The following is a 15,017-nucleotide window of genomic DNA, read 5'->3' as shown; positions in this document are numbered from 1 at the left end:
GAGGTCCGGAATTGCAATGCTTCCAGCTTTGTTTTTCTTTTTCAAAGTTGCTTTGGCTATTCGGTATCTTTTGTGGTTCCATACAAATTTTAGGATGGTTTGTTCTAGCTCTGTGAAAAATGCTGCTGGTATTTTAATAGGGATTGCATTAAATGTGTAGATTGCTTTTGGCAGTATAGACATTTTAACAATATTTGTTCTTCCAAGCCATGAGCATGGAAGGTCTTTCCATTTCTTTGCATTATCTTCACTTACAATCAGGAAAATGCAAAGCAAAACTACAATGAGATATCACCTCACACCTGTCAGAACGGCTAAAATCAACAACACGAGAAACAACAGGTGTTGGTGAGGATGTGGAGAAGGGGGAACCCTCTTACACTGTTGGTGAGAATATAAAATGGTGCAGCCACTGTGGAGAACAGTATGGAGGTTCCTCCTCAAAAAGTTAAAAATAAAACTACCCCACGATCCAGCAATCACACTACTAGGTATTTACCAAAAGAGTACAAAAATAATAATTCAAAGGAATACATACATCCTGATGTTTATAGCAGCATTGTCTATAACAGCCAAATTATGGAAACAGCCCATGTATACATGGTATATGTATACAATGGAATATTAGTCAGCCATAAAAAATGTGAAACCTTGTCATTTGCCATGACATGGATGGAGTTAGAGAGTATTATGCTAAGGGGATAAGTCAGTCAGAGAAAGATACATAGTTTATGATTTCTCTCATATGTGGAATTTAAGAAACAAACAAATGAGCAAAGGGGAAAAGAGAGAGAGAGAGAGAGAGATAAACCAAGAAACAGACTCTTAACTATAGAAAACAAACTGATGGTTACTAGAGGCAAGGTGGGTGGAGGAATGGGGGAAATAGGTGATGGGCACTTGTGATGAGCACCAGGTGTCAGATGGAAGTGTTCAATCACTATATTGTACATTTGAGGCTAATATCACACTGTACATTAACTGGAATTTACATAAAAACTTCAAGAAAAAGGAAGGCACAACTCTGAAAAATTGGTGAAGTTTCAAGAAGGTAGATTTCACCTTGATGTAAGAAGCTTTCTAACAGCTGTTGGCAATGAAATAGGCTGTCCAATAACTGAAAATGTTAAAACAAAAAGGATGAACGCTAATTTAGGATGTGGGAGAAGGGCTTTGGGAAACACCCATTCACTAATCCAAACTTCTTCAACTAACTCCTATTTATCCCTGAATTCTCACTTCTGGCATTATTTCCCTCACGGGAGAGTTCTCTCCTACTCACTTTTCAGACTGGGAGAAGGGCCCCTTCTCTATGTACCTCAATGCCTAGGTATGCTATTTTCATTGCCTTTACCATGCCATATTAGAATTCTCTATTTATATATCAACCCCAAAACTGGTAACTTCAGGGACCCAGGCTTATTCATTTTGTATTCTTAATTTTAGATGAAGCATCTGATACATACAAGGGCCCCATATATGTGTACATCGTTGAATAATTATAATAATAAAAAAAACCAGTAACTAAAATGTATTGAGCACTAACCATGTGCCTGGCACTATTCAAAGCACATTATATATATTTTAACTTATTTCATTCTCATAGCAACTCTATGAAATTGGTAATTTTCCCCAATTAATTGAGGTTAAGTAACTTGCCCAAGACTGCCACCCAAAACAAGCGTGATCTCTAAAGTTCTTTTTAACTCTGGGCTTACATTTTTATTTCTGGTGCTTCAGGGATAAATGGATCTTTCTGCCTATTTTTCTCCCTAATCTGATTCCACCTTTTGGATAAAGAGCTCCAAGTACATGAATAAAGAGAAGTGCTGCCCACATGTCCTCTTTCTGTCTCCTGGGTTTACCTTGGGGAGAAGGCAGCTGCAGTCTGTCTGTGATCACCTGTGTTAGTACTGAGCCAGTATCTTTGTAACTACAGAACCGGGAGGTCCCACTGCAGCTCTTAGTAGAACAGATGGCGAAACGGTGGAAGGGGACAAAGTCCCCGCCATGACAGCTCCCGCAGCGGCAGGCCAAGTCTCGGAGAAAGCAGGCACATTCGAGGTGCAGGGCTATCTGCTGTGCCCGGGGCCACAGCTCCCACGCGGCTTCCCGTAAGAGCGGCACTCCAAATTCTAGCACCTCTGTCTGAGGTAGGGATAGTTCCTCTTGTGGACTGAGAGGAGAGTCAGCATCTGAAATACAGGAAAATCCAAGTCTCCCTTAAAGGCCTGTTATGCTATCAGTAGAAAGCACATGCTGCTAGTTTATAAGAAAATTTTATATGTAATTCCTCTGTACAAAGTATATTACACCAATCTGACAGTGGCATATCTAGTACCCAGTACCACAGAGAAGAAAGGATCAGTGGTATGGAAGTACACAGAATAGATTTCTTAACTGTTCTTCCTAAACTGAGTTTTACTACAAATTACTATAAGCATCAAGTCATCAGAAATGCTCTATTCAAATATAAGGCCCAAACTATTTCAAACGCAAAGGGAAATTGTGTGTGGAGTATATGTGCTTTGGATAGTCTATGCCACAATTTTATTCTTTCATGTGGAGAATTCAAGATTGCAAGCCATTTAATGTATATCTGGCTTTGTTCATGACTGTTTTGGTCCCAGATGTGTTTATTTCTAAAATTCAGAACAGTTTATCTTTTTTTTGTAAATTTCTAAAATTAGGAATAGTTGATCCTTTTTCTTATTTATATCTAGAAGGCAATAAAGGGTTATAATAAGATTTTCTGAACTAAAACACAGATACTTAAGACGGGCTTAACAAGGAGCTAGAATTCTTGGAATTAAGACAATTTGGAAAAATACAGGTTATTCACTCACTATAATCATGGCTCCTTTGTGATTAAAATGACCACCTTCCCCCATTTCTTAGCCATAGTTTTAAGACACTGAGGCCCGTGATATAGGATACTGATGTTGTTGCTGAACACAGATATTCCCTCTCAAGGCTCTGTGCTCAGGTGAGAAAAAGGGAGCAGCTCTTCCTCACCGGACTTTTTCTTCTTCTCTTTGGTTTGTTCAATAATCTTGATAGAGGAAGGCACTAATATTGACTCGGCAGGAAGCTCTTGACTCTTGTTGAACCAGAGGAACACATGAATATCCACAAGAACCTTCAGCACCTGAAGCAGCTTATTTTTATCCCAGCCAGGCAGGAGGTGCTGCAATAGATCTATTTGAAAGCAGTGACCAATGACTGCAGCACACTTAACCAGCAACTGCTCCTCTGGGCTTAATTGATCCAGCTGGTTTACTGCTATTTCTGGAGGGAAAAAGAGCAATGAATGAGCTTTCTACAAACATAGGATACGTTGTGTTGATAATCTGTTCACTTAAAAAAAAGGGCTTGCTTTTTGTCCTCCCCCTTCCACACTCAGTCTAACCTCTTAAAAGAGTCTTCTCTCCAAGTCCTTATTTGCCCTCATTACCCATTCATTGTTCAGCCAACAACAACAATCAGGTTTTCGCCACACCACTGAAACTGTACTCTCCGTGGTCACCAAAACCTTTTGTTGGTAGACCCAAAGCTGTGCTCTGAATCATTCAGCTATGTTAACAATTCTTCCCATTTTCATGACTAGTAAGTACCCACCCAGACCCTTTTTTATTACTGCCCGCTAAAAGTGGGGGCCAGGCTTTCTGATCCCAGAACTCACATAAGAGTAAAGATCTTAACTAACTCCAAGCATAATAGCAAATCTCTCCATATTCTGACCCATACATAAGAGCAGTAGGTATTGAACCAGTAAGTCACCAAACCCCAAATCTTGGAGTAATTCGAAACCTTTTCTTTTCCCTAACAACCAATTTGTCACCCACTTATCTTCCTTCTAAATGTTCTTCTATGTTTCCTCCTAAGCAACTGTAGTGTAAGTAGTCATTTCCACCTGGATCACTAGGATACCCTGTTTGGAACATCTCCAATTTCCTCTCACTCTTATCCCAATAATATATTAACTAGCAGTAGAATCATGTATATAAAGTACAGATACAATTATGTCAGGGCCCCTTTTTAATACTTTTATAACTTATGTGGCCTTTTACAATCTAGCCTTGGCATTTCATTTATGCCAAGGCTTTGCTGAATGAGCTATTTGTTTTGGCTTACAAGTTAACAAATCTTTTTAACAAATCCCGTGGACAATACTGACCTTGGGTTAACTTTTCGGCTGTTTCCCAGGATCCTGATTAAATGAGAATGCCAGCTAAGTTATCAGGTAACACTGCTTATGCTAACAATGATCTCTGATTGGAAACTGAATTTGGACTAGGACAACTGTGAATAAGCTATAAATAACTGGTGGTAAGCCACAGTTCTAGGCTTGTGTGTATTAATTCTTGTCATAGGTCATGTCCCTTGCAGATCCTGGAGTCTATGCCTGTGGGGCTGTTATAAGAGATACTAGTTCCTAGTTGGGACATGGGGCTTCTAAGCACCCATCCATCGTGGCCTCATTCCATTACACCTAAGCTATTCCTTGAGGCTCCAGAGAATAGCAGTAGAAACTGCTGTGAGGACTTCTACTAAAGAAAACCACCTGATGCTGTTTTCTGACCTGTATGCTTCTAAGTTAGTAAAGTCAATGCCAAGTAAGGCCTGTTGTAGTTGTAGGAATGTAAACTATCGAGATGGACCTACAGACACCAGAGTGCTAGCTTATAACATTCACTGAATAGCTATTATGTATGATGACTAATCCCCTTAAGGTAGGGGCTATCATTATCCTCACTGGAGTGATGAGAAGACTGAGGCTTAGACAAGTTTATCTGAGCATTCATAGCCAGTAAGTGGAGGAGTCAGTAGTACGCAGGTTTTTCTGATACCAGAACCTTGGCTCCTAACTAACTAGCAAGGTGTTCTGTATTGCTGTTTCGTATGCATGCCTTATATTCTCAATAAGATCATACTGGACTTGAAGGCAGCCTTATTCACCATAATATTCCCAAAGAGTGCTTAATATGGTACCCTGGCCACCAGACACTTGAACAGAGCGTGAAATAAACCCAACTTCCTCATTTCTAAGAAGAACGTCCCTTGTCTGACTATGCCTACTCAGATCTGATGGTTTCTTCATTCTTTATCTCAGCAGTCATTATAAACTTACTTTCCACTTTTGATTAAACTCCTGCTATGTGTATAACACTGTCTCTTCAGTAGCACCATAGATTTTCTTAAATCTTGGCCACATTATCTCCCTTGCTTACTGCCTCTTCCAGCACAGGAAGGAAGGGAAACACAGGACATAATTTTTATTAAATAACGAGGAGACTGTCCTCGGTCATTAGCCCCAGGGAACAACAGGCTCACTCAAGTAAAATACGGTTCAAGTAGCATTACAAGTCTCTCAGGGGCTCTTTGGGCAGTGCCTAAACTTATTTCTAGAAGGCAGGTTTCTTTTTTCTGAAGAAAAGGAAGCTCACATGACAATGAGAGACCTATATTCAATCAACCACCAAATTACTAAGTGCAATGACATCTGTCATTGACTCACTTGAGGTTTTCAAGTGACCTGCCTTTTAATAATGGTGGGAGAAGCACGGTATCCAAGTTCACATCATCCTTGACTGTGCAGATATAAAGTTCCTGGTCTTCAGAGCCAGCAGGAGGAATGTTGTACATTGTGGATTTCACGGCATTGGCTGCAGGAAAAGAAGACTATAACTGAGACAACACCATGCTCAGTGACTGTAGTTTTAAAAGCACAAAAATACAAGAATTTAGTCAAGAAACTAACAGGATGAAGATAAAAGAGCATTATGTTTAAAGTGGCTTACCCCTCCCATCCTGTTTTCTGATTTTCTCTTACAAACTGACAGCACTTTCCGTACAGTATGGTATCCAGCATTCTCACTCTTCCTGTTTACTTTCTAGTAGCTCTCTCTTCTATTACATCACAGCCCTAGGATGCCTTTCCAGATCTGTACATGCTTCACCCCTTCCTCCTTTCTCACCCTCCTCCTTTCTCCCATCCCCCATCCATCCTTCTCATCAGTAATGTGCAATTCTCTATTGAACTCTCCTGCTTATAAATCCTCTTCTCCTATCCCACCTCCTGGGCTGCTCAAAAAGGAACTATAATATAGTAGATTGATTGACTCCATTAAGCTCTCTGAGGCAGGCCAAGAAGGCTTAATCTTGCTTATAATGTTAGCAGGGAATAGAATAGGCACATGTCTCATAAAGGTCTGGTGATGCCATGTCAAAGAATAAACTCCAGCAGTTGGACCAGGGTAGAACCCTGGAAACTAAGCTCACCTGAGAGGGTCTCCCACTTGTTATTCTCCTCCTCCTTTTGGAGATCATGAAAGACCAATATGTCTTTAGAGAGAAGGTCCTGGCATAAGACCTCACAGTAGAGGGGGTTTCCAAAGCACCTGTAAAGAAGGTAGCTGTGGAGAGGTAAGTAGGGGATTGCTGACTAAAGATGCCCACTTGAAGAGAGCCAAGCACAAGGGTATTTCATACTGAGGAATATTTCTTCTTTTTTTAAGTCAGTTCTTGATGATATACACTAACAGAGGTAAGCAGCAGCACAGAAATGTAAAAAGAAAAATTGATTGTTTTGAAATGTATTTTAGCAGTAACTTTTCTATTTTGTTTCTATCGCTGTTAAAAAGAACTAACATCCCCTTACCAAAGAGCCCCAGAAAGTGGCCTGACCACATATAAATGACACGTTAAGAAAGCCATCCAAGTCCTAGCTGTCTTGTGAAAACCTGGATGGATAGCTCAGGGAGGTAGCCCTTTATTGGTTTACTAGGAGATAGTCTATCTTTAAATCTGGCCTCATTACGGTTATTAATGCCATTCTCTCCCCCAACTCTGGTAAGTGAGACGTGAGCCTTCTCACTTACATTATGGCACTGACTCTGCCCTTAATGAAATGCCCAGCTAGTCCTAGCCACTCACATCTGCAGCTCTTGGGGGATGCTCACCACCCCCAGTTCCCAACATGCCATTCTCAACAGTGAGGTCGCTGCCAACTTCAAAATGGGCACAAGGACAGCTTGAGAGCTCTGCAGGAAGTGCTGGGCACAGTCACACAGGGTGATGGTAGGGGTCAATGTCATCACCATGATGATGGGCACAGAGGAGAGCAATGTTTCCAAAAACTCCCAGGAAGCTGCATCCATATATTGGGCTTCGTCAATGAGGAAAATCAGCGGTGTTTCCCTCACTGCCTGAAAATAATAGCAAAGAAACAATGACAACCTCTGATTAGAATGAAGTCACCTGATTTTCAAATTTCACCATGAATTTCCCAACAGCAGTTTAAATAAAATGTTAATACAGGCTGGGGTTTTCAGAATAAAATGTGTCCTAAGTCCAGGTAATATTTTACTTCACAAATATAAAATATAACCATTGTATCTAATTTCTAAAGCAATGTACTGAGTTTCTTTGGACAAGAAAATACTCTTACTGAAAAACAAAATAAGCATCAAAATATTCTCCAAATCAGGGGCGCCTGGGTGGCGCAGTCGGTTAAGCGTCCGACTTCAGCCAGGTCACGATCTCGCGGTCTGTGAGTTCGAGCCCCACGTCAGGCTCTGGGCTGATGGCTCGGAGCCTGGAGCCTGTTTCCGATTCTGTGTCTCCCTCTCTCTCTGCCCCTCCCCCGTTCATGCTCTGTCTCTCTCTGTCCCAAAAATAAATAAAAAACGTTGAAAAAAAAAAAAAAATTTAAAAAAAAAAAAAAAATATTCTCCAAATCAAATTTGAAGCTTTCAAATATTTAATTTTGGCAAAGGCTTCAAACTGTGTGGGAATGAATTCATAAGACTTTATATCCACAATTTCCAAACCAGGCTGCACATCAGAATTACCTGACTGCTTGTTAAAACTACCAACCACCAGGCCCCACTTTAAAAAAACATACTCATTTTTATCCACATTCCCCACTCCCCTGCTGCAGCAGGTACGGTGTTTACTGTAATACTTTTGTTTGTATTGTGTTCTTATAAAATGTGCGTCATTGTTTTGTCAAGCAAACTGTTTTTATGTAAATGCTACTGTATTACAGATCTCATTATTTCTCTCCTTTTATTCAGGATTATTTTTAAGACCACTCTGTGTTGCAACGTTTTCATCTATTCCCTTACTTCTAAACTTCTGTATTACACTCCCCAGTGTTCATCCATGAGTTCATGCCAATACCTCCCTCGCCTCCACAATCACTGCAGTGAGCAGACTCCCTGGGACACAGATCTAGGAGGGGAAGCGCTAGGTCTAGAGGATGCATGTTATTAAAGTTTGACTAGTTACTTCTAGGCTGATTTCCAGAATGATGGTATCAGTTTCTGCTCATAGATATTTTTGACTCTGTAACCTGGGTTAAGGCTTCTTGAGTGTATCTGTAATTAATAGGAGGTAAAACAGCTATCCACTTGTGTTTAGAAACTACTGTTTTAAAATTAACTAAAATTTCATTAAGAAACAAGGATCAGGGAAGAGCAAAGCATTTTTCTTGTATGCTGCACAACAGGATTGATTCAAGGTTAAAGATAGATACAAACAATGAAGATATCAACAAATAGGCAGGCCTAAGTCAAGGTGTGCTATGGACAGATTAAAGTAAGTACAAACCATCTCCACATAGTAAGAGTTAAGGGTATGTAGCAAAAGTACCCACCTCCTGGAGCACTTGAAAAAAACATGCCTTAACCTTCTTTTGTCTGGTCAGGTCATCCATGTGTGAAACTTTGAAGGATAAGGGAAACTAACCAAGAAAATTATTCATATATTAGCTTTTGCAGTGACAATCTAATAAAAATATACAGGTTCTCCAAAGGGAACAGAAAATGATTCTATCTTGAGTGAGAATGCGTTTCTTCTATTGGACTGGGCATAGGGACACAAATCCCAATCCAACATCAATATTTAGTTCAAAGAGTAAGATGGAAAATCCACTGGCAGTTTTGGAGAGATAGCTCCTCTCCATACCCAGACTCTGGCAAGCCCTTAAAGGGTCATGACTAAGAAGTAAAGGGACAGGTTGGACTTAGTGATGTCACTTTGGACAGCTCCAGTACCCCAGTTATTCCAAGCATACCAGAATGAATGAGCACATGAGACTTGTCAGAAAGAACTGCAACGAGTATCTCCTAACATTGTGCTAGGCCTAGGCACATGAGTTACCATGGACCTGAGAGTCAAAGTTAGGTTATTCCTCCACCACTTTGGCAAGGGTGAGTGAGGGCCTCGGGCAAGGCCTAAGACAGGGCTATGCTACGGAATTGGAGAAATTTTCATTTTCTCTATTTTCCTTTAGATAGAATGCCCTGTAGGTTTGGCAGATGAGGAGAAGTGATGGAGGATGAATAAGAATTATAGACCAGGGAATTCTTAGCCTGCTTACTCTTGGGTACCACATAAATCCTAGACCACTGGAAGCTTCTGAGATTCAGATGCTGGTTCAAGTGACATACTCCATGGTCAAGGTTAAAGGACAAAATATTGCAACCGGCTTGAGAACACATGGATACAATTGCTGGGGATGCTCAACTGGCCAGTATCACCTAGACAGATTTAGCATTCTCACATTTATACTGTGATCTCTTATACTACTTCCTTTAAAATGTATGTGCAAATCACATAAAGTACTATAATTATCATTTCACGGGCAAAAAAATTTAGGCTCAGACTAAGAGATCTGTGCCATGACATATGATTAGTATTGGAGTCAGTCCTAGAATCTATTTTCAAAAAAGAGAAAGTCTGGGTTTTGGTGTCGAAGGGATTTCAAATCTCAATCCTGCCACTGCTAACTAAATGTTCTTAAGCTATACAGATATGGCCTAAGGGCATTAGATTAGAAAACAATTCTGAGTCCAACTATTCATCAAAAATAACATCAGTAATCCAATTCAGAAAGCCACGGCTTTCATTACCTTCACAAAGAAGAGGTCATTAAAAAGACAGTGAAGAGGTTCCTCCACCATCCCACAGAGCTGTTTGTGTAGGCACTCCTGGCGGTAATAGGCTGGACATGTGTCAATCTCAAAGAAGATGGCCATGAGGGTCTGGATGGCATAGAAGCACTGCTTGAAATCTGTTTCCTTCAGCTTCAATGGCAACACCCTGGTGAATGTCACTATGGTCACTGGGAGTCCCTTGACCCACAGAGAGGTTACTCACTCCACCAGCCCAAGGATGCTGAGTCTAATGACAAAAGAGTCTTACCAACAAGAGAAAGGAGCCTCAAGAGAAGCATTCAACCAGAAAGCAGGAGTCTTTACCTGTGTCCTTCTTTCTGGGCCAGGAAGTTTATTTCAGCCAACAGCTGACTTTTGCCATAGCCTTTTCCACCTTCATACAAAACTGCGTGCCCCTCCTTCTGGTGCAAACACCCCTGCTGTGCCATTCGAAAGGCTTCCAGTTCTTTTTCCCGATCTGTAGAGAGACAGGGAGTACCTAATACTCCTGTGCTTTTTGGTAGACACTCTATTATTTATTTTGCAAAGGTAATTCCCAGAATGGCTTCTCCCCTAGAACCCTGGGTAGAATCCCATTCTTTGATGAGGCTTCACATCTCTTTCCATAAAATCAACTCTGGACTATACAGAAGTGTGCTGGGCTTGGGGGTTCAATCCGGAATTTAAGTAACAACATTAAGAATAATTAGACATTGGGGCGCCTGGGTGGCGCAGTCGGTTAAGCGTCCGACTTCAGCCAGGTCACGATCTCGCGCTCCGTGAGTTCGAGCCCCGCGTCAGGCTCTGGGCTGATGGCTCAGAGCCTGGAGCCTGTTTCCGATTCTGTGTCTCCCTCTCTCTCTGCCCCTTCCCCGTTCATGCTATGTCTCTCTCTGTCCCAAAAATAAATAAAAAACGTTGAAAAAAAAATATTAAAAAAAAAAAAAAAAAAAAGAATAATTAGACATCACATAGACATGGGAGCTACTGTATCTTCTTAGCTTTTTGTAAAAATTTACATTGTAACAATTTAGTCCTCAAAGTTGGTCACTGCTATGTAAAGATAATAACCTAAGAGATACAAATTAAGACAAATATAAAGACAGGGAATACACAGTGTGGGACTTAACAGTCTTGCTGTTCTCTTTCCTGTCTCATGATGAGGAATTTCCCTCTAAAGATGATCCACAACAAGCTGAGCAGACCTCAACAGCCGAACTCTGACTTACAAAGATTCTTACTAAATGTTGGTACTTCTCAGGCACAGTGAGAAGACTCCATCTGAAGTGTAAACATTCAGCAAGGAAAAGAAATGGCAAGACTGCTTCAAAATGAACATAAATTCACTAAGAAGGCTGCTCTCTATTTTTTTAAATACAGGCTTAGAAGCATTTTGGTCTTGCATTTTTTTTTAAATCACATTTAACCGTCAATAGCTGAAAAAAATACGAATTAAGGTAGGAAAGAAAACTCACCTAACAAAGGGTGATTTTTATTTCTCTCTCTGGCCAAATGTCTCTTCCCAAACATTCTGGGGAAAAAGGACAAAGGGAAATGTGTCTATTAAAAATAGATTGGGATAGACAGAATATATATCTCTAAGTAGATAGAGAACAATTTGTGCTCATCAGCAAGTACCTTCAGATAACTAAAAAGGCCCAGAATTCTATATAAAAGAGTTTTAAAAAATTAAGCATCTTTGGGAGGAGGTAGGGGGGAGTTATTGATTGTTCCAGGCTCAGAGAAGTAAATAAATTGTGAAGTACCCAAAGGAAAAGAAGAACATCCAGATTAGTGACCTACTGAATTCTCTTCCTGTTGGATAGCACTATAAAAGTTCACTGAGGAACTAGCTAAGAGCTAAACAAAAAAGCTAAAGATCTCAGACACCAAACCCTCCTCTTATGTCTCTTATTCCAGCAAGCCAGGACTAGAAGCATCTTCCTTTCTAGTTTCATACAAACACTGGTTATTCCTATACCCTGACTGTGTAAGAGAGGAGAACAAACTATCACATAATGACACTCACATACATCTTCTATGGCCAAGGTATTCATACATCTTCCCCGGGTTGGAGATGTTTTTCATCATTTTCTCTGGGAGCTTCTTGAAGTTGTAAGCAGGTAGCATGGATCTTAGATATGTTACCTCATCACAGGACACCAAACCTGGATAAGCAGTTATCATTCTGGCCACAAGGCTCACCTTTGGGCCAATAACTGTGTCAGGGAGACAGTAAAGGATAGAGAATTTTTGGACCACCTCCTCTACAATCATCCCCTAAGTCACAGAGGTAACAGGCCAATGTCCTATTCTACCTGTATATTCGTGTCTTGCTACTGCCCCAATCACACCGCAGAATACTGGTCCATTGGTGATACTGATGGAAACAAGCCTGGGGATCGGAAAAGCGACAGTGGGTAAGTACAGTTAGAAGCCTCCAAGTCAGGCACTCGATCTGTCACTCCTCAGATCAAGATGTCTAGTTTTAGAGCTCAGAATAGAAAAGGTCAGAGACTGCTGTCCGTCTACATCATATGATGCATACAAAGTACAAAGAAACAAAATAGTCCCCGTACTCAAGGAGTTTTAGTCGGGGAGCTATTATCAGTAGAAAAACTAAATAAAAGTACCTTAGATCTGTTAGATCGTTTATATATGTTTTATATGTTTTTTGAAGTACTTTCAAATTGATTACCTCATCTGATCCTTTGAGGGGTAATTAACAACAAATACGTGAGGTATGCAGGGCAAATACTTTAACCCCATTTGACAAACAAAAACAAAAGCAAAACCCACAACTGAAGGAGCTAATTAACTTTCTTAGAGTTACATAGCAGGAGTCAATACTAGAGTCAGAATGAGAACTCAGGCCTCCTGACTCCTAGACCAATGTTATTTCCTCTATACAATGGTGCCTCAAATAAAACTCCAAAATTAAAAGTAGATCAAAAGGTATCAGTACAGGGTTAATGGATCAAATAATGCTAGAATGTCAGAGTAAAGGAATAATCAGAAGGTCAGGCTGTTGATGGAAGCCTTCCAGAAGCAAACTAGTCTTTGGAATGTATTTTAAAAATGAGTAATATTTTCTTATTCATTCATTCATGCATGCATGCATAGGTTCGTTCATTTAACAAGCACTGACAAGTATGTATAGTACCAAGAACTGGCCTAGGTGTTTAAAATACCTTGCTCTGGAAAAGTTTAGTGTTGGGCAGAGGGAGGGTGGTAGAAATTGAGGGAGGTAAAGAGACAAATTTATAAGTTAGCAAGACAAATACTACATATTAGAGCTCAGTACAGCAAATTAACAGCAAACAGAATGGATGCATTAACTCACACTAGAAAGTTAGAAAAAGCACTCAGAAAGGAGAGGACATGACTGGACGTTTAAACTGAAGTACTGCCAAAGTGGGGCAACAGCATTGCATCCAATGGGGAAAGGCAGAGACTCTGAAAAGCTTGCTGTGTTTGTGCAAAACGAAGCAGTTCAAGATGGCTACAGCACAGACAGTGTGTTGGGAGTAGGGAAAAGTGAAGGGAAAGTGGTCCTCCCTATGCCAGGGATGGGGAAGCACTAGACATATGAATTATTTAAAAGGGGGACATACACTGTTTCAGGTGAAGCAAAGGCTCAAAGGTGGCAAATTCATACAGCAGCAAGGGAATAATCAGATTTTCTTGATGTGAAAATTTCATGTGACAGATAAGATAGGCAGATGGACAAAGGAGGGTACAATGAGGCATAAATTAGTTTCAAGTTCAATCCACATATAAGCCATTTTCGCAGAGGCGTGAAAAGTGGCAACAATGCTAACATTATTGTCTCCTATTCCATCAAAACTCTCCTGCCTTGCTCTAAGGCAGGATTGAAGGCAGGATTGAAGACTCTTACCTGGGCCCATTGCTCAGGGTGGATAAGAGACACCCAAGACAAGAACCAGGCAGCTGACTCTGCTGCCACAGCAAGAATAAGACTAAACATCTGATGTTTCACCATGCTTCCTTGGTCTGCAATGCCCTTTCTTGCTTTCTCCAACTGTTGAACTCCTTCCCTTCTCAAAAGTTGCCTGTATAGTCAAGATTTCTCTGAGACCTCTAGGGAAAACTAACTCTTTCTTCCCAGAGCACTTTGCTGCAGCTCCTATAGCATTTTATTCCTGCACTTACGTTTCAGGTTATTAAAGTTAGTTGTTTACTTAGTGAAGGGGGTAGTGTCTTATTTTTCTCTACCTCCATCACAACTAGCACAGTGCCTGGCTCAAGAGTAGTGTTCAATGAATGCTTGTTGAATGAATGAGTTTATGAATGAGGTAAACTCAGCTAATTAACAAGGCTGTGGGAACAAAGCAAGTAATACTTTTCTCACTTGGTCATTTCTTGTATCTTTCTACTGCACTTTAGAATCCCCCCTTGTTCTTCCTGGCAGTCCATATTCCTTCTTCCTTTTTAAAAAGAGATTCTTCACTGATGAAAAATACACTCTTTATTCAACATATATAGAGATGAATAAAGAGGTGCTGAAAAACTATAATGATGAGATTCTGAGACTCACTCCCTGAATCTCAAAAATACCCTGGAGAAATAGTCACAAGCCAGAAAACAGAAAAGCCTGATCAATCATAGGACTCAGAGAATCCTCTTTCTTCTGTAAACGAACTGAAAACTGAAGGTGTTTCCTCGGTTAGAAAGGGGAATTTAGAAGATGACCCGAGGTGAACAGGGTCATTGAAAAAGGAGACATGGAATGTGGTTCTGGGTCTGGGTGAGGCTGATGTGATGCAGAGAGGCATGAGCAATAGTATTCGCTACTGACGACATCACACAGGCAACCCTGAGGCTACATCTCTACACTTGAATTTCAGGAGAAGGCGGCAAGCTTTAGCATCTTGTTAGTGCAGCATTTCCCAAAATACGCTCCTCAGAACATTCATTCTTCTGGATGTTTATAGGTCTTTCTGGAGAAAAGTGGCCATCAGGTAAATTTGGGAAATGTTGATTAAAACAAAATATAACAAATTTCTTTAAGTCTACCCAGAACCTTTGACGTTAATTTATATTGTGAACCTTTAA

The 15,017-nt window shown here is 40.5% G+C and overlaps 1 protein-coding gene across 13 annotated transcripts in view; it reads right to left on the bottom strand.

Annotated features, from left to right (window-relative positions):
• Positions 1-15,017, bottom strand: part of LOC132667045 (adenylate cyclase type 10-like) — a 56,869-nt gene that overhangs the window by 15,477 nt on the left and 26,375 nt on the right. For all 13 annotated transcript variants that reach the window (XR_009604957.2, XR_009604956.2, XR_009604955.2 and 10 more), the window contains 11 exons: positions 12,260-12,336; positions 11,971-12,160; positions 11,417-11,472; positions 10,266-10,419; positions 9,918-10,107; positions 8,660-8,746; positions 6,937-7,208; positions 6,283-6,416; positions 5,541-5,666; positions 3,016-3,288; positions 1,866-2,195 (listed from right to left, as the gene is read on the bottom strand). Coding sequence is in view for 10 of the 13 variants with exons in the window: in XM_060615441.2 (XP_060471424.2) it covers positions 1,866-2,195; positions 3,016-3,288; positions 5,541-5,666; positions 6,283-6,416; positions 6,937-7,208; positions 8,660-8,746; positions 9,918-10,107; positions 10,266-10,419; positions 11,417-11,472; positions 11,971-12,160; positions 12,260-12,336 (1,889 nt within the window). In the remaining 3 variants the exon portion in view is untranslated. The remainder of the gene's footprint in view (positions 1-1,865; positions 2,196-3,015; positions 3,289-5,540; positions 5,667-6,282; positions 6,417-6,936; positions 7,209-8,659; positions 8,747-9,917; positions 10,108-10,265; positions 10,420-11,416; positions 11,473-11,970; positions 12,161-12,259; positions 12,337-15,017) is intronic.

The sequence above is a fragment of the Panthera onca genome, chromosome B2 (genome assembly GCF_046562875.1).
Source record: "Panthera onca isolate mPanOnc1 chromosome B2, mPanOnc1 haplotype 2, whole genome shotgun sequence".
In the NCBI taxonomy this organism is placed as follows: Eukaryota; Metazoa; Chordata; class Mammalia; order Carnivora; family Felidae; genus Panthera; species Panthera onca.
Note: the sequence above shows the minus strand (reverse complement) of the source record. Positions and strands in the feature narration are given on the sequence as shown.